This window comes from Phascolarctos cinereus, unplaced genomic scaffold (genome assembly GCF_003287225.1).
Source record: "Phascolarctos cinereus isolate Bilbo 61053 unplaced genomic scaffold, phaCin_HiC Scaffold_2;HRSCAF=192, whole genome shotgun sequence".
NCBI classification, from domain to species: Eukaryota; Metazoa; Chordata; class Mammalia; order Diprotodontia; family Phascolarctidae; genus Phascolarctos; species Phascolarctos cinereus.
This window is the reverse complement of record NW_027555625.1, coordinates 368,430,718-368,451,048: the sequence shown is the minus strand read 5'-3', so window position 1 is coordinate 368,451,048 and position 20,331 is coordinate 368,430,718. Positions and strand designations below refer to the sequence as shown.

The 20,331-nt window shown below is 38.0% G+C and overlaps 1 protein-coding gene across 1 annotated transcript in view; it reads right to left on the bottom strand.

The window, feature by feature from the left end:
* SYNE3 (spectrin repeat containing nuclear envelope family member 3) overlaps positions 1-20,331 on the bottom strand; it is a 191,368-nt gene that overhangs the window by 132,349 nt on the left and 38,688 nt on the right. The window contains 1 exon segment of the mRNA XM_078150426.1: positions 4,651-4,808. Within this exon segment, the coding sequence (XP_078006552.1) occupies positions 4,651-4,794 (144 nt within the window). The 5' untranslated portion in view covers positions 4,795-4,808.

The following is a 20,331-nucleotide window of genomic DNA, read 5'->3' as shown; positions in this document are numbered from 1 at the left end:
TAAACAATTTGATCACAATCTTTCTTTGACTCCTCAGTTCATAACCTAATAGTATCCATAGTACAATATCCTTTTAATCTAAGCAAAACTATAAATTTTATTATCAACCAGATATCCAATTGGATGCAAGTTAAATAATTTCAACCAGTAGTTTTTGACACCATATAGGGATCATATAAAAGGCTACTCTAGAGCATTCTTGATTCAATTATATATTACATAGAAGTCCAACAATGTTATTCTTTAATATACTGTCCTGCTTCCAAATATTAGGTAGCAATATGAAAATAATTTTTATGCCACCTAGGGCAAAGCTTATAAAAATACTTATTACTTGTAAAGTCTGGCATAAAATAAATTGGTAGACTCATTATCTTTCAAGATGATTTTGGTTCCCTATACTCTTCTTGTACCAATTAGAGTAGAAAACATATAAATACATTTGATCTCTGGCAGGGATTGATTAACGAAAGCAAAGTTAATCATTTCTGCATCATGTGGTTTAAATGGATCTAACCTAAATCCTGCCTGTTACTTCTACGTCTTTTTAATTCGAGTGTGAGAAGGAAAGCACCTTAGAGAAAGATATCCTGTGCTTGTCTCAAATCTTTTTTTTATCTTGCTTCTTATTATTTTTCCTTAAAACAACTTTCTACAGAATGTTATCCCAAAACTCACTTAAAATAGATTTGCATTTATAAAAGCACTCAAATCACGATTTGAAAATTCACAGTAGAGAAATCACGTTTTAGTCCCTCATGAGGCTCTAATTAATTTATAATTCCATAAATTCCCTATAGACTCCTTCTTATCTGTGTCTCTTGTCTTCTAACTTAAAGCCAGAGAAAATCTCTTACTCTCTGAAGACTTAGAAAACTTCTCAGAAAGATTCCCATTCTTTCCCCAGGGGAAAAAAAAAGTTAACTTTCAAGTCAAAGACATTACAAAAAAGCATTTATCAGCAAAGTTTTTTTATTTTTATTTCCATGTACACAGTTTTCTATACACACACACACACACACACACACACACACACACACATACAAATACAAATACACAGAAAGAATCACAGATTAACCAAACAGAGGGCTGATATACTTTTGTGGAATATAGCCAACAAGATCCAGTTGAGACAATAAATATGATGATTCCTCACTTAAAAAAAGTACATCTTCCGGCCTACATCTCCTACCTGATGTTATCCCAAACTGCTTTTGTAAGAAACATTTTCTCTTATCTCTCTGGGTCATATATAAAAGAATATCTACATATATACCGATATATATCTGTACACAGATACATATGTATGTATCTGATTATACAAACACATACATTTATGTACTTTTACATAAGTAGATATAAATGTATATAAATATAGCATACATAAAGTTATATATAAGTATATAAAAATATTTAATATATGTGCACAAGCAGAGTGAAGTGAGCAGAATCAGAACAATTGTATGACCACAGAAATGTGGAGCTAAGCTTTGACAAACCTCAGAGCTTTGCCTGAAGCATCTTCAATAGATTAATGATGAAGCATTTCTTATACCTCTTGGAAAGGTGACAGACTAGACATAAAGAACCTCTGGATTATAGTCAGTATCTTGATTTGTTTTGCTTGACTAACATATTTATTATAGGGCACATGTTCTACTTAGAGGGAGGCAAAGAAGGAATTTATGGGCAGTGACAGATATGGAGAAATACGAGCATTTTAAAAGTCAAAATGAAAACTCTGGCCTAAAACTTTTGAAAAATGTCTGTTTTCTGAAAACATTATTCTGATTTGGTTTTTTTGTTTTGTTTTGTTTTTGGCTAGGCAACGGGGTTAAGTGCCGTGCCATGCCCAGGGTCACACAGCTAGTAAGTGTTATGTGGCTGAGGCCGGATTTGAACTCAGGTTCAAATTCAGGGCCGGTGCTCTATCCACTGCGCCACCTAGCTACCCCCATTATTCTGATTTGAAAAGACTCTAAAAGACTATGGAAATCACTAATGTACATAAGGAATTATTTTACTCAACTATAAATAATTTCAAAGCATGTTTAATTGGTTATGCTGATACATGATGAGTTTATAGAAAATCATTGAAAATGTAATTTTAAAAACCACAGACTCAGGTTACCAACCTTTTCCCCTGATGGTCAGTTTTCAACTCCTAAGTTTTATTAAATATGACCCTCATAGAAAGATACGGGAAGAAAACAAAACAAACAAAACTATGATAACTGTGAAGATTAAAAAAAAACAGACCTAAAGATATGGCCTTGTGGTCTTCTGCTAAGTGTACTTGATAGGCCCACTACACCCATCTTTTAATTCCAAAATGAGGGATATATAACTATATTAGCAAGTTTTGCCCCAGGACTCCTTTTCAAACCAGTGTTTTTCTCCCCAAGGTTAAATGAATCAAAGGAAATCCCCTTTCAGAAAGCTGTAGACTCAAGGGAATATCCTGAAATTACCAAACGGAATGGGCTCCAAATACCATCTTATCTGGTTCTCCCAAGGTAAACTCAGTCTAGTAGTATATGTGACAGTCTATGGAAATCTGCCAGACACTAGAAAAGAGAGCAACTCTTATTCAATTGAACTCAGGGCACTCACCTAAAATGTTTGAGGCCTATTAGGCTAAGAAACTTAAACTAAGAAGGAAAGGATACATAGAGATTCTTGAAATCAGACTACAGAACCCAAGATTATTGAGAATGAAACAAATAGGGAGCACAACAGACTGTTCCAAAGCCAGAGGAATTGGGGTTTCTCTCCTCAGTAAGTTCCAATTCTATCCTTCACTCTGTTTGCAACATATCTATTAGTTCTTGATGATCCAACATCAGAGGAAAGAACACCAAACTGGAGTCTGGAGACCTGAACTCTAGGCCTACAACATCACACTTAACATATCACTTACCAAGCTACCATAACTAGTACAGTATCTTAACATAACAAATACTAATAAACGTTTGTTGGATTGAACCAAATAGTAATTTAAAAAATAGCTAGCACTTAGAGATAATTTTACAAATTTGCAAAAGGCTTTATAAATATCTCATTTGACCCTCACAACAATCCCGGGAGGTAGGTGCTATTATTATCCTTATTTCACAGAGGAGGAAACTAAGGCTGACACAGGTTAAGTGACTTGCCCAGGGCTGCACAGCTATAAATGTCTGAAAGCGTATTTGAACTCAGGTCTTTCTAATTCCAGGTCCGGTTCTTTATCCACTGTTCCACTAAGCTACCTAGATGTATCCGTATCAAGGCATCACTGTTAACAGAGCATTCAGGAGAATGATACAGGGCTTCCAAGGAATGTCATGTTTTTCCCTCAACAGTTTCATCATATAGCATTGGTTCAGATGCAGTCAGTGCGGAGCAACAGATTTAGAACAAGCCAGTGATATGTTAGCAAATATTTAAAAACTAGCCGTCAAGAGGGAAAAAAATATACAACACATTTTTGAGTTTAATCTGCATTATTAATTAATGTTTTCTCCATCTCTTTGTTAAGTCTACAAAGCAACAAAACAATGAGTCAAGCCCTGATTTGTAGCATTTGCTAATTTCCAACATGATAAATGCTCATAATGAAAATCTAATAATCAGCTGGTATCAGCTGACTGTAGCACAGCTCTGGAGCAAGCCCACTTGGATCTGAGTCCCTGACTTGCTGTGTGATCTTAGGAAGGGAAAGGAAGAGATGAGCACATAAATGGCAACTAGTATGTGTCAGGAACTTGGGCTAAGCATTTTCTAAATATCTTATTTGAGCCTCACAACAATCCTAAAAGGTAGGTGCTGCTACTATCCCCATATTACAGTTGAGGAAACTGAGGTTAAGTAGCTTGCCTAGGGTCACACAGCTAGTAAGTAAGCAGGATTTGAATTTAGGTTTTCCTGACTCCAGGTTCAACACTCCATCCACTACAGCACCTAGCTGCCTAAGCAAAGCACTTTCCTTTACTGGGCCTTTTCCTCATCTGTAAAATGATCAAAGTTCCCTTACATCTCTTATGATTCTCTGAACCTATACTTTCTTTCCTATCCACATTAATTACAATAATAGGCATTCATTCTATGGAAGCCTAACATAATCCTAGAGTGAATTTTGAATCATCAGAGAAAGATATTATTATACACTGTTTCTTAGAATTCCTTTGTTAAGTATAATTTATTTTATCATATGCTGTGAAAACTGGCAACCAACCTACAATAGACATGGGAATTCTCAATTACAAAGACTACGTGATTCACTGGAATGCCCTGTTCCCTAACCCAGCTAGATTGGAGTTATTATAACTTATTTTGTTATCATGTTATAATGGAAGTGGACCATCAGTCTGTCAAGAGGATAATAATCTCACTTCCTTAACAGAACTGTTAAAGAACAAATTTTTATCATAGAGATCAATACATCTAGGAGACAATCCTGTAGATTATCTAGTTCAATTTATTCATTATACAGATGAGACAACTGAGACCCAGAGAGGAGAAGTGAATTTATCTCATATTATAGAGTAAGTTAGTGGCAGGGCCAGGATTAGAACCAAGGTCTTTTGATTCATAATCACCCTGAGCCATAATTATTGTGCTAAGGAGCTGATTGTGATGTCCTGGATAGGAACCCAGGTCTCTACATACCTCTGTCTCTCTGAGTCGGGCTTCCAGGGCAGCCCGGGGACCTTGGGTGTTGTCATTAACTTGCAGTCGTTCCTGGACAGCTTTCATCCATGCCTGGGCACTCTCTACACTGCTCTCAAACTCATCCTGGGGCTGCTGAGTCATGGCATCTGTAGAACCTGGAGTGTTTAAAAAGAGCAAAAGGGTAAGAATACATGGAACTGCAAGAAAGACCTGGATTGCATAAGACTGCCAGACTACACCTGAAGAGAAAGAGAGAGAAAAGAACATAATCTCACAACTATGGACCAATAAACTTAATTTCTGATGTCTGGAAAAATTCTGGAACTTGCTATTTAAGAGCTCATTAGTGGATATTCAAAAAAGAAAACAATGATCACTAAGAAAGTCATTAAGAACAGGTCATGACTGGTTAACCTCATCGCCCTTTTTTGACCTTTACTAGATTGTGGGATTACTGGAAAACTAGAGACACAGCTTGCCTAGATTTCAGCAAAGCATTTGACAAAACTGCTGATACTATCTATGTGGACAAGAATGTACATTAGATGATAAGACATTTTGGTGATTTGAAAATTGGTTGAATGACTAAAGACACGAATGCTAACTAATGGATCAAAGTCAATGTACAGGGAGGACTTAGTGGATTCCCCTGGGATCTGTTTGGCCATGGGCTATTCAACTTTTTTTTTTGTCAAGCTTGGATTAAGAATAAATACAATGCTTATCAAATTTGCAGATGTTGCAAACTGAGAGGGATAGCTGACATGTGGGTTAAAAGAGGATCTAAAAAAGAAAAGATCACAATAGGGTAGGACACTGGGCAGGAGGAGTGTGCTGGTCACGCCTAACCAATGGCTCTGGGAATGGTAGGGAGAAGGGGAAAGTGTATGTCTAATTGGACTTTGAAATTTAATCTGTTAGTATTTTTTCCATCACTAATAAGTCTAGACTCTAGACAATGAAACAATGAATCAAGCTCTGATTTACAGCATTACTGGTTTCCAAAATATAAATGCTTACATTCATAATGAGCACTACTGATGCTGGATCAAATATAAAGTGACTATGTTTAATAGGAATATTGTAAAATCCTACACTCGGATTCAAAAAGTCAACTTAACAATTAGGAGCCAGGCAGATGTGTGGTCAGACAACATCCACCTGTGAAAATTGGCAATTTATATATGATATATAGGAACCTTCTATTAATTATTAATAATACTTCTATTAAGAATAAAATATTAACAAGACTTATTAATAAAGTCTATTAAGCATTAATCATATTAATGGACTCTAAGTTCAGTATGAGTCAAACGTATAATATGGTACCATAAAAAATGAGTAAGATTTTAGGCTAAATTAATAGAGACATAAAATCCAGAATAAGATTACTGTAAGCCCCACAGTACTTTGTCTTGGTCCAGGCATATATAGAATTTTATGTTCCAATTCCTTCAACCAATCCTTACGGACAGATCACAAAATACAGAGAAGTAGCTATCAACTCAAGTCAACAAACATTTGTTAAATGCTTATTACGTGAAAGGTTCTGGTACTTTTAAATACCATCCAGTTTGCCAATGTCTCTCCAAAAATACACTACCTAGAACTGGACGGGGTACGTCAGATATAGTCTCCCCCTGATTAAGGCAGCAGAACAGCTTGCTGGGGAGGTCATGATTTCCTAGCTACCAGAAAAAAAGAAAAATCCAGACCCATCAGTAATGAATTTCTCTACCCAGCAGTAAAAGCAGAGCTTAAGAACATCTTCTAATTTCCCCAAAGGACTCGAAGTAAGGACTGGAAACGAAAGCTACATTTTAGCCTATCAAGGGGAGCTTTCCAGATTTGAGAAGCCAGGTCAAGAGTAGAATTCTTAAGAGGTTGAAATCTAATAAGTTCCTCTCCAATAGTAAAATATAGATTTCAGAAAAGCAGAAAGGCAGGGGTGGGTGAATCTAATAAGTGGTTCCGATTCAATAAAATTCAACAAGTAAACTTTAAGTGCCTGCTAGAAAGACCCAGATTGCATAAAACTACCAGACCAAGTCTAAGGAGAAATTTGTTCCTCCTAAAATATGTTCCTGGCCCTATCTTACCAAAAATAGGGTTTCAGTTCCCTAAAAAACATCTTAATTACCTGGGTTGCCCTTGACAAATTATTTAATCTTTGTGGGCCTCAAAAATAAGAGAAATAAGGGCTAGATAATCCCAAAATAATTTTCCAACTCATGTCCCTTGTTATTTATTTCAGGAAATGTTTTCAAGAAAGCATTTGAGAACAAAATGCACACTGGGAAGGTACTTCAGCAGAGGAAGGTACAGGGCATGGGGTGCAAGGCTCTGCATAATAGTGGAAAGAGCACATTAGTACAAGTCAGGACATTTGGGTTCTAGGCCTGGTTCTGCTACTAATTTGCAGTGTGATTTTGCATGTGTCACTTTCCATCTCTGAGCCTTAGTTTCCCTTTCAATAAAATGAGAGGTTTCCTGCCCTGCTCTAAGATTTATTCTGTAAATTCTCATTTAAATAGCCATTCAAAAAGTATTGATTAAGCACCTCTGATGTGTAATGCTACTTCAGACATTGTGCCATTAAGGAAGCACTAACCTTAAGAAAAAGAAAGGGTGAGAAAAGGGAATACGAAATGAGGGAAGTTCGAAATTTCACCAAGTTGAAAGATGACAGAGATGGGAAAACAAGACAAAAGGAGAACTTGATTCTAACAGCCTCCTAGAACACAATACACTGTGTTTGAAAGCTTGGCTTCCCAATGTGCTGTTTTGCTTTCAGAGTAGGGCTCATTTTTCTAACATCTTAATCTGTTCTTCCACGGTCACTCCCTTCCTTTACTGCTTGGTTTGAAAAGAATGTTAGCCTGGATAGGATTTTAAATTGGTTCAGTGTGGCTAGAATTCCTGTCCTTGTTTATGACTTGCTTGACTTTCAGAATGGAAACTTATAAGAAAGAAAAGAAGGGGGAAAAGGATCTTTAAGAATTCCAGATCACTTGACACTAGGAAGAGCAGTTTTTAATTGCAGGAATAATTCAAACTTTTTATGAGTTCTTCCATTTGGAAAGATTCCAACTTTGCATGTGCGGAATGATTCACAGACACACGAGTATGTCAGATTCTACACAAGGGGCCCAGTGTTGCAGTGACTTGTTTGGGGGTGGAGAACAGGGAAGGAGGAGGAATCCTAGATCATGTGATGATCCTTAGGCTACCCAAAGAGAGTGGAAAGCATGAGGGTAAAAAGCACTGAACTTTGGCGTCAGGAGGATTAAGTGCTAGTGCTGCCTCAGGCTTTAGCTAACCCTACAATTCTTGGCAGCTCAAGATCTCTTCATGCCTCAGTATCCTTATCTATAAAATAAAGGGGTTATACCAGTTGCTCTCTACGGTCACAGATTCACTGAATTTGAGAGGCAGAGGGGACCTTAATGACCATCTAGTCTCACCCACAGACTAAAGGAATAGCCACTGTAACATACCAATAAGTGGTTGTTCAACCTCTGTTTGAAGGAGAGGTCATGGATTCCGCTGCTTGGAGGTCTTAAAGTGGAGGCTGGGTATGTTTTAATGGGCACTGCTTTCATGGATGGGTTGGACTAGAATAGTTGCTGAGGTCCCTCTTCCATTTCTCAGATTCTCATATTAGGCCAGCAGAAAATTAAGAAAGAATGCAAGAGCTACCTTTAAATATCTGAATGTCTCCCCAGCCAATAAATGTTCAAATGTTATAAACAAGCAGTTCTCAAAGGAAGAATTACAAACTCTTAACAACCATACGAAATAACGGTTTGAATCACAAATAATAAGAGAAATGCACACACATATACATAGATATAGATGTATGTATAATATATTTTTATACAGCTAAAGAGTTTTGCTAACTATGTATTTGTTACAAGGAATTTCTTTTTCTTTTTTCTTTATTTCTCAGTCGAGTAGGAGGGAGAGAAAATAGATGTTTTTTTTTTTATTTAAAAATAGAAGAGGAGATTGCTGTGGATGTGAATTGTCCCAACCATTCTGGAAAGCAATTTGGAATTATGCAAAGAAAGTGGCTAAAATGTCCATGCCCTTCAACCCAGAGATACCACTGCTAGGCATATACCTAAAGAAGGTCAATAACAGAAAGATTATAAATACACAGGAAAATTTTATAGCAGCATTTTTTGTGGTAACAACTTGTTATCCATCCTTCATACTCAAAAGAGGACCATGACATCAGGAAGGTGATGCCATGACTTGCAAGTGAATTGGATTTAAGTGAGGAAGGGCTGTGCAAAAGCACCAGTCTCACTTTCTCCTCTGGGGCTATCTGGGTCCAGTGGCAAGATATAGATTAAGACAACTGGAGATGGCCCCCTGACAAAGAAGTAGAATCAAAGTAGATGACTATAGACTGGAGACTGTCTAAACAAATTGTGGTACATTGATGTAAAGTATAGTATTGTGCTATAACAAGCAATGAACCTTAAGAATACAGAGAAGCATGGGAAGACTTATGAAGCGAAGCTTGGTAAAATATCCAAAATAAAGAAAATAAATACATGACTACAAAAAGTTAAATGGCAAGAATAACCACAAAGTTGAATGTTATGAGATTACGACTGAGCTTTGCCTCAAAGCAGAGAAGACACCTTTCCCAAATGCATTGCAAGGTAGAGCACCATGGTGTAGAACATTCATTCAGACTTTTTTCATATGTTAGTGAGTTTTGGTAAACTTTTTTCTTCCCTCTTTTTAAATTCTGTATTATAAAAGGTGGCTCTATGACTATAAACTATCTTTTACTCTCAAATCCTTTGCTTCCTTGTCGGATTATTGCTTATGCCTTGCCAAATCCCAATCCTGTATTAATCCTGTCATTCATGATCTCTGCTTCTAGTCATAAACTGCTGAATGAACTTGGATTAAATCACACAATTATTCAGGCTAGGTCCATTAAAATTTATTTTAGCTATTCTCAACTGGGAGAATATAGCAAAACAAGGTACTTGTTGGGCCTCTCCAATCCTTGAAAAACTCTAAGGAGATCCTACCATTTCCTCTAATTATCATCTATATTTCTTTTTCCTTTATTAATCAAACCTTGAAAAATCAGTCTCTTTATAGCTAAATCTCTGTTATTTTCTCAATCCTTCTCTTTCTTGACCTGCCTTCAGAGTTAGATACTGCTGACCACCCTTTTCTGTTGTTTTGGCGTTGTTTGTTTGTTTTGTGACACTACCTTCTCTTGGTTCTCCTCCAACCTGTGAAAGCTCTGTCTTGGAACCTCTTCTCTCTACACTCTCACTTGGAGACCTCATCAACTTTCATGGGCTCAATAATCATCTCTATGTTTATGACTCCCTGACTGATATAGTCAGCTGTATTGTCTCTCTTGAGCTGTAGTATTACACAATTCACTGCCAATGAGACATCTCCAACTGAATGTTCTATATGCATCTCAAACTCTACATGTCCCAAACCGAACTTATCTTTCCCCTAAACCTACCCCTCTTCTGAATGTCTCTATTTCTGTTGAGAACACTACCATCCTTATGCACAGATTTGAAAATCTGATGTCATTCTCATTATCATTCAGCACCCCCTGCATGTCCAATCAGTTGCTAAATCTCATTATTTCTACCTCTACAACACCTCTTGCATTTATTCCCCTCACTCCACTCACACAGTCCCCACTCTAATTCCAGTCTTCATCATCTCTGGACTGGACCTTTGCTATTGGCTTCTTTTTTTCTTTTTTGTAGTTTAGTTTTATTTTATAATCAGAAATTTAACTCTGTTTTCTAGCCATACTTGTGGAAGGAAAAGGGAAATGAAATCCAAAGAGAATTGCAGCTAGTGATAGCCCAAGGATTACAGGGTATGAGAGCAGATAAGGTTTGGGGGTGCACTATCCAGCTAGGGAGGAATGGTTTGGTAGGTAAGACAAAAAACAAAATAAGAAAATTTCTTCAAGTTGTTGACAATCAGCAATGGTGATCTTTCTGCTGATCTTGCCATCCAGAAAACCAAAGCACTCCATGGCATCCACAATGTTCATGTCTTCTTTCACTTGGCCAAAGACCACATGCTTGCCATCCCACCAGTTAGTATAGATGAAAAACTGGGAGCTGTTTGTGTTGGGCCCACCATTTGGTCAGTGTAGGTGCTATTATTATCCCAATTTACCGATGAGGATATTGAGGCTTAAAGAGGTTAAATGACTGCCTAGGGTCATACAGCTAGTCAATATCTGAGGCAGGATTTGAACTCCGGTCATCTTGGGGTCCACTAGCTGCCCTAGTTGAAGATGAGATACCCCCTGAACATTCTTTCCAACTCTAAATTATAATCCTATGATCCAATTCCATATATTCAGCTATAAATGGAAACGTGGTTAGGCTAGATGATCATCAAGGTTTTTTCCAGTTTTAAACAGTAAGTGAATATGGACACACTGATAACATGGAGTAGAAAGGCACTTTCTGATTAATGCCCATCCATAACAAGTTATTGCCAGTTCATCACAAGTTGTTACCACTGCAAAGTACAGTTACTAAAAAAGATCATTAATTTTTTTAAAATCTCTTTCTCCAGCCACATCCCTGAGTTGTCCCTCCCAAACCCAGCCCCTTTCATTTTCTTGACTACTAGCCCCCTGATTTACAAAGACCAAGAGAGCTGCAGCTGAAGAAGATTGAGGCAGATACTTCTTCCTAAGCATCAGTGACACGGTCTTCTCTTGGCTCTCCTATTCCCCCGTCTGATTTCTCCTCATTTGCCTTTACTGAGCCATCATTCATCTCCCAGCCCTGCAACCTAGGCATCTCCCCAAACTCTCTCTTGGGACTTCTCTCTCTGTATTCTTTTCCTTGGCAAGCTTATCTTTTCACATGGTTTCATAATAATCTCTATATAGATGAGTATAAAACGGATAAATCTCAGCCTTAATTGCTCTTCTGAACTCAGCCTCACATCTAAAACTACCTGCTGGACATCTCCATGTGGAGGTACTTTAAGAAACTAAAGTAAACTTATCATCTTCCCTGTTAAATTGCTCTGCAGTCAAACTTCCCTGTTTCTGTCGTGTACACCATCCTCCTAGTGACCCATGATCGTAATCTGAATCATCTTTGACTCATCTCCTTGCTTCACTTCTCATGCATGACCAATTGCCAAGTTCTATTCATTCTAATTCCTTTATTCCATTCACACTACCATTATCATAATTTAGGCCCACATCACTTCCACTGGTTGGAAATGTTATTAAGGGAATCCTTCAAGAATCGGATAGACAAGATGCTTCTGAGCTTCCTTCCAAATCCGAGAGTCTAGGATTCTGTGACTAGATGAGAAAACAGAAGTTCCACAGGAAAGCTCATCTTCCCTTTAAGAACCGAGCACAGATCTAACCTTTCTCAGTCTCATCTGTGCATTGGGCTCATCTCTCTCAGGCTTATCTCTAAAATGGGGTTCAAACAGCACCCAACTTAATTGAATGAAGATCTCTCCTGACTCCTATTCTAGAACTCTACCTACCATGGCACACTGCCTCTCATAAATAAAAGTGAATTAGGATACAGAAGGCCTGGCTTTGAAACTAACTCTGCATTTGGATGAGTAACTTCATCTCTGTATGTTTCAATTTCCTCATCTATGAAATGAGGGCATTGGACTAGATTCGATTTAGCAATAAATTATTAAGTACCTTTCATTTGCAGAACACCATGCTAGGCACTGGGGAGCTCACAATCTGGAAAGGGCATATTACCTATGCTCCCATAAGCAGTAACTATAATACAGAATGATTCATGATAAGTACAAATAAGAGAACAAAGTACCATATGAGATCTGAAGGGAAAGGTCATAACCAATAGGGAGGATTGAGGAAGGCTGTAAAACAGAGGAAGTACACACCCAATAAGTTGGCAACAATGACTAAAGACTTTTGTTAGTGGTCAGTATTAGAGGGGCTGCAGCTGCACTAACATACAAGGATCTGTGAATTTGTCAAACCACTCTGGAAAGCAATTTGGAATTATGTGGAAAAAAAATAACTAGTCTGTTCAAAACCTTTGACCCAGAGATTCCACTACAGGATACATACCCCAAGAATACCAAAAGACAGAAGATAAATACCCCCTATAGCAAATATTGTAGCAAAATATTCCAAGCATCACTTTTTGTGGTTGCAAAGGACTAGAAATAAAGTAGGTGCCCATCAATTGGGGAATGGCTATTGAAATGGTGAATGTATGGAAAATTGTTACGAATTAAGAAATGACAAATATAAAGAATTCAGAGAAATATTGGCATACTTATAGGAATTGATGCATTGTACAGTAAGCTGAACCAAGAAAATAATGCACAGTTACTACAACGATATAGATGAAAAGAGCAACAGCAAAAAACCAACCTACTGAATATTGTGTAATTACAATAATCAACCTTGGCCTCCAAGAAGAGATGATGAAATGTACTTCTATACCTTTTTTGTGGGGGTGGAGGGTGGTGGGTGTGGGAGTGTTGCATGGAGGTATGCTGTAAGACATAGTCTATGTGTCAATTGGTTTTGCTTATTTTTTTTATTGTTGTTACAAGGGGAGGCTCCGGAGATAAGGTTAAAGGGGATAGTGAAGCATATCTAGAAATGACTGTGACTTAAAGACAAAAGGCATTGATAAAACTATTTTATTTGCAAGTAAAATAAAATTGAGGGGGTGGCATTTGAGCTGACTTTTAAAGGGTTAGTAGAATTTCAATAAACAAAGAGGGTGTAAAGGAGATTCCATGAATATATTATTGCTAGATTTCTTTCAAAAGGAACTGGGGATGTTCATCCTAGAAAAGACAAAATTTAAGAATTCACTGAGTAACTTAGATGAGTACAACAAAATCACATTCATCTACTCAATCTGTGTCTCCTAAAGAAATCACCAATATGACACACCAGACACGTGGTCATTTAGCCTCTGCCTAAAGACCTCCAGTAAAAGGGAACCCATGATCGCCCAAGGCGGCCATCCCACTTTGGGGCAGCTCTACAGTTTTACCTGACATCAAGCCTCTGCGTCTTACACCCCCTTGCCCCTAGTTCAGCCTGCTGGGCCAGAGAGACAAGTCTAATCCCTATTCCACAGGTTAGGCCTTTAAATTCTTGAGGCAGCTAGGGTGGCACAGTGGATAGAGCCTTGGGCCTAGAGTTAGGACAACCCAAGTTCCAATCTGTCCTTTGACACTATGTGACCTTGAACAAGTCACTAAACCTCTATTTCAGCCTTAGTTCCCTCAACTGTAAAATGGGCACATACTAGCAACCTACCTCCCCCAGCTGTTGTAAGAATCAAATGAGATAATATGTGTGCAGTGTTTAGCCCAGTGCCTGGCACATACTACCAATAGTAGATGTTTAATAAATGCTTGTTCTTCTTCCACTTAAAGACACCTATCATGTTCCCCCTTGAGGTTTGTTTGTTGTTTTTTTTTTTCTCCATGCTAAATATCCCCAGTTCCTTCAGTCCTCATATGACTTGGTCTCAAGGCATCTTCACCATTCTGGTTGTCCTCTTCACCATGCTTTCTGGCTTATCAATGTTTTTCCTAAACTATGGGTTCCTGGAATTAAACACAATACTACTGCAAACATGGCCCAACCAGGGCAAAGCACAGAGAGATTCTCACCTCAATCCTCATCCCTTCCTGGCAGCTTTGCCTCTCTTGATGCAGTCCAAGATCCCATTAGCTTGTTTGGCTAACATTGCTAATTCATAATGTGCTTGTAATCCACAACAATCCCCAGATCTTTTCCAGAGAAAGAACTTTCTTACCCTGCCTCTCTTATACTTGTGAAGTTGATTTATTTTTTGGCAGGTGTAAGATATTTCACAAATTGGAAGACATTTATTTCTATTAAATTCATTTTACTAGATTCATCCAAATGCATCATACTGTTAGGATCTTTTTGGGACTTGGCTATCATCCACTGTGTTAGCTCTAACTCCCCAGCTTTGTGTCATCTGTAAATTGGATGAGCATACCATCTATGCTTTTCTCTAAATCACTGATAAAAAAAAAAATGCTACACACTCCAGGGCAAATCTAGCTCTAACCTATCTTCCCAGCTTCATCATACAGTACTCTACTTCCTAGACTCTATGAAGCCTTTCCTGTTTCTTAACTCCTGATGCCCTCCTCTCTAACTACCTTTCATCTACGTTGTATTCATTTATGCTATATATGCTTACATGTACATGATTTCTCCCTCACAAGAATGTAAGCTACCTGAGAGTTGGGACTATTTCATTTTTTTGTATGTTTATTCTCAAATCCTAGCATAATGCCTGGAATTCAGTAAGCACTTAATAAAAGCTTATTGATTGACTGATCCCTGAGGTACTCCTTTGGAGACCTTCGGCCAAGTTAGCATTGAAGCATTAACAACTACTTTTTGAGTCCAGCCATTCAAGCGGTTCCTACGTCATCTTTTCCACAAGAAATTTTATTTCTCCAAAAGCTCATCTTTGTTAATGCTACTATTCTCCCAGTTACGCTATATGTCTGTGAATCATGGAATGTCATGATCTCAAAGATTCACCACTGTAGGTAACCCAAGGGATAATAGAAAGATGCATAGCAGGAATAAGTAGTCTCTAGAATATTACCAACATGTGTGCAAGGAGTGGCAAAAAAAAAAAAAAGACACCATCAAAGTCACAGAACAAAGAAAGGAGACACACCCAGTCAACGGCAAGTACAAGAGATAACAAATAGACGGCCCAAATTCTGTATTAGATTATTATTAATATTTAAAGAACCAAAGGAAAGCCTCCAGCACATTGGCTATACCAGCATACCGGACACAGGCAAAATTAGTACCTGTTAGAAGGCATAAATAAATTATAATCTGCACCAAAGTGAGAAATATTTCATGAGCTTTTTGTTTGCTCAGGATTGAATATTTTGTTGATGTTTATAAATAGTTACAGAGAATAGTTCTAAGGTAGAGGTATTAGGCTTAACTCAAGGATACTAAGTAAAGGGGTAAGCTAGGTGGCACAGTGTATACAGCACTGGCCCTGGAGTCAGAAGGACCTGAGTTCAAATCCGGCCACAGACATGTAACACTCACTAGCTGTGTGACCGTGGGCAAGTCACTTACCCCCATTGCCTAGCAACAAAATAAAATAAACAAACAAAAAAGAATACTAAGGAATGACTAATAGTGGTGGAGATACCTAATGCCCTCCCTAGAACAATGCCTACTAATATTGGCTCTGGGATGGTCATGCCAGTACCTCATTTCAAACCAACACTTACCTACATTTGAAGATAAGGTGTATCCCAGAGCAAACCAAGTAAGCTGTGACAAGTATGTGCCGAATTATTAAAGCCAACTGCCAACAGAGGATTGAATTCATACTCCACAGAAAGTGTTCTTAACTATCTCAATATTATTGGCTTCCTTTGAAATCCTGCGCTTTTTATGTTACCAATTTTAAAACTTTATTCTGATAGTCCATAGACGTCACCAGACTATAAGAAGGATCCATAACGCAAGAAGGGTTACTAACCCCTGACCTAGGGATAGGGAATGGGCCTATGATTTCATTGGTATAGGGATCTCCCAGATGAGCAGACTCCTATCAATGCAGGTCAGTCCCTGCTATGTAACTTACAGACTTATTGCCTGGACTGCTGAGAGGATAAATGATTTGTCCAGGTGTCACACAGCCAGTGTGTATCAGAGGTAGAACCTGAACTCAGATCTTCTTGGCTCTCCATCCAGTCCCATCCTGCTGCCCCTTCCCATACTCTAGAAACCAAGAAAATGGCTGCAGACCATAAATTGAATTACTATTAATTCTAAATGGATGAGGACATTTCTGGAATAGAGAAGCACAGGCTTTTCTATGACTCATTTTTGCCTAAATATCAGTACTTTTCAGAGTTTAGTCACTTTCTTACTGTGCTTGTATAGAGCAGATCGTACTTCAGTAACCCGAGGAGCATCTGGTTTCAATCCTATTCAAGGCCTATTCACATTCAATTCTGGGAACTTCTTTTTTCCTCCCTTCATATTCAGCTCTGAAGAAAATCTGTCATATAATGTTTAAGTAGATTCATTACTATATAATTCCTCTCATATAAATAGTGTTTTCAAAGATAATCTCTATGAACACAACCTCTTTCCATCCTGCATTAACCATGTCATAAATAGTAACAAAATTGTTGGTGTCAGCATCTCAAGGCAAGAATTTTTTAAAAATCAAACTATTTATTTAGCAAACAAGCTTTTATTATCTCTCCCCGCCCAAGTAAATGAGTAATAAAAAGAAAACAAAAATCCCTCAAAACAAATATGCATTAGTCCAACAAGACAAATTCCCACATTAGCCATATCCAAAAATGCATTTCTCGCTCAGAATTTTGAATCCTTCACCTCTATTGTGGGAGGTGGGTATCAAGCTTCATTTTTGGTCCTCTTGAATTGGGATTGGTCATTGCATCGATCACAATTCTTAAATCTTTCAAAGTTATTTTTCTTTACAATGTTGTCATTGTATAAATTCTTCTCCTAATTTTGCTCACTTTACCCTAAAGAAAAGGTTCTGAAAGTCCAGAGGGTTACAATTTAATTCACTGAATCCTAGGGCTGAAAGGAAATAAGAGAACATTTAATTCAACTTCTCCCTGATATGGAAATCTTTTACAATATCATGGAGAAGTGGCAATCAAACCTCTACAGGAACTTCACAGCAGAAGCTCCTCTATGCCCCAAATGGAACCAGGTAGTTTGGCTGGGCAATTCCATGGGGTCAGACATGTAGCCAGCCATCCTCTTCTTTGGATAAGCTCCAAATATTCATCCTCTCTCCTTGACTCCCCTACTTTTCTAGGTGGAGAAAGAACAACAGTACCTAATTGTCCCTTATCCTTTGGAATGTTGACCCGATTTTGTTTATCTCCACTATCACAGTCCCTTTTGCCCTCTATAATGCATTTCTGCCACCTGGACTTTGCAAGTCCTACTGATAGACTCCAGAGTGAGTGCATGGTAATAATGTCAACTCATATTTCTATACTGTCTTAAGGTTATAATATCACAGATTTGGGCCTAGATGAAGCCTTAGTGACGATCTAGTACTAATCTAACCATCTCATTTTATAGATGGGGAAAGTGAGTCTCAGAGAGGTTAAATATCTTGCCCAAGGTCAAACAGATAGTAGAACCAAGACTTCAACTCAGGTCTTCTGATGCCAAAAACCATGGCTTTTTCTCCTAACCAAATTCAATAGAAAAGGAGGGATACTGTCTGGCGCCAGAAACATCAAAAAGGTGAAACAGTATGAGTTTCTTTACTCACTGACCACTTGCAAAGTAGCTCTTCACTCTTCCTTGCCTCAACCAGAATTATAGAATCTCACAGTTAGAAGGGATCTCAATAGTCATCTAGTTCAATGCATACATGAATAACTAAATTCAGGCAGCTAGGTAGCACAGTGGCCAGAGCAGCAGATCTGGAATAAGGAAGATCTAAGTTCAAATTCAGCTGCAGAAACTTACTTAACTGTATGCTCCTGAGTAAATCACTTTACCTCAGTTTTCTCATCTGTAAAATAGGGATAATAAAAGCACTTATATCCCAGAGTTGTTGTGAGGGAAAAAAATAAAATAATATTTGCATAACATTTTGCAAAACTTAAAGTGCTATAAATGCTGGTTGGTATTATTAATTTCCTTGGCAATGTGTTCCACGAGCAAAATCAAACCACTTGCTCTTAATGTTCAGAAACATGCAACTGAGAATAGTCTAAGATTTAGATTCAGGCAATTTACACTTCATGTATAAATATAAATTCATATAAAGTCAAATGCTAGGGATCTGTTATTATTATTTTTCATTGTAAAAAAATTTAAAGGCAGAAATACCTGGAGACATGAGACAAGATTTCTGATATCCCAATCTACTTGAATTAAGGAAATTCAGAAGCTTAAGTTCAACAAACATTTATCAGTTATCTTATGTGTGGGTTTCTATACTAGGGGGTAGGGCTATAAAGATAAAAATTTTGCCCTCAAGAAGCAATATTACAATACTTTATTGTAATAGAAAAGATATAACACAAATGTAGTGTATAGAAGAACGTAAAAATTGCAAGCAAGGTCTAGACAAAGTATTGTGAAAAAATTAGGAAGGGAGAGGTGACTTTCTAATGTCAGAAGCAGGGCAGTTTGAAGAAGGTAAAATGAGGTAAGTTTTCCTGGAGAAGAAGGTTCCTTATTTAGGTCTTGAAGGGATTTTAACAAGTGGAAGAGGATGGAGTCTATTCCATGATTAGGTAATGCCATACACAAAACCATACAGTTGGGAAAGGTCAGGATGAGGAGACTTAGAGTACTAGGATTTATAGAGCACACAAAGGAGGAAGATAAGATGTAAAAGTAGAAAGCAGGGAACCAATTACTGTCAAGGGCATCACCATCCTTCTAGTGCTTCACGCCCTCAAAGTTACCCTCTGATTCCTCATTCTCCCTCACCCCACAAATCCAAACAGTTGCCAAATCTTCTCGTTCCCACCTCTACAACCTCTCACCCATCCTGCCCTTTCTCTTCATTCACATAGCCACCACTTCAGCTTGCTCCTAACTGGTATCTCTGCCACCAGTATCTACTTCTCAACAACCCATCCCTCCTAGCTACTGCCAAAATTACATTACTAAAGCTCAGGGATGACCATATTATTCCCCGACTAAAACTCTAGTGACCCTTTTCTTTCCCATTAGAATCAAACAGAAACTCTTCTGCTAGGCATTTAAAGCCCTTTGCAACCTGGCTCCAACCTATATTTTCAGCTTTATTATATATTACCTCCCTCTGTTCATTCTACAATGCAGTCAAACTGGAGTTTTTTGCTTTTCCTCACACACACAACTTAATTTTCCATTTTGGGGCCTTTGTACGAACTGTCTGTTTTGTCTGGAAGGCACTCCCTTCTTACCTCCTCCTCTTGGAACTTCTAACTTCCTTCAAAGCTCAGTCTCTTCTTTTCTTCACAGCTAGTAGTACCACACGCCACAAAGTTACCTTGTGTTAATTTTGTTTATGCTTATGTGTGTGTGTGTGTGTGTGTGTGTGTGTGTGTGTGTGTGTGTGTGTGTGTGGTCTCCTCTAACATACTATAAGCTCCTTGATGTCAGTGGTGAAGTTTCATTTTTGTCTTGTATCTATAATGCCTAGCATAGTGCCAGGCATACGGCAGGTGCTAAATAAATGCTTAATCGGTCCACTGAAGTGTTTAAGTAGAGTGGTGATAATGATTAGAGAATGCATTAAGATAATCATACAGACAACAATATTAAGGATGAATTGGAGAAGGGAATAGCAAAGAGGAAGGAAAATTAATTAAGGGGATATTATAGTCCTTTAGGCAAGAGCTAATAAGAGTCCAAATTAGGGTTGGAGCAATAATTTTTAAAAAGAGGGGGATAGATGTGAGAAATACCAGAGAAGTAAAACAGAGGTTGGCAACTGATTGCTTCTTCACTTTTTCTTCCCTACTATTCAAAGATGTCTAAGAGCATTTGGGGCTGGGTACGTGGGATGAAGATGGTACCATAAACAGAAATAGAGAAATTTGGAGCAGGGCCAAGTTTTGGTGGTGGTGGTAGTGGTGGTG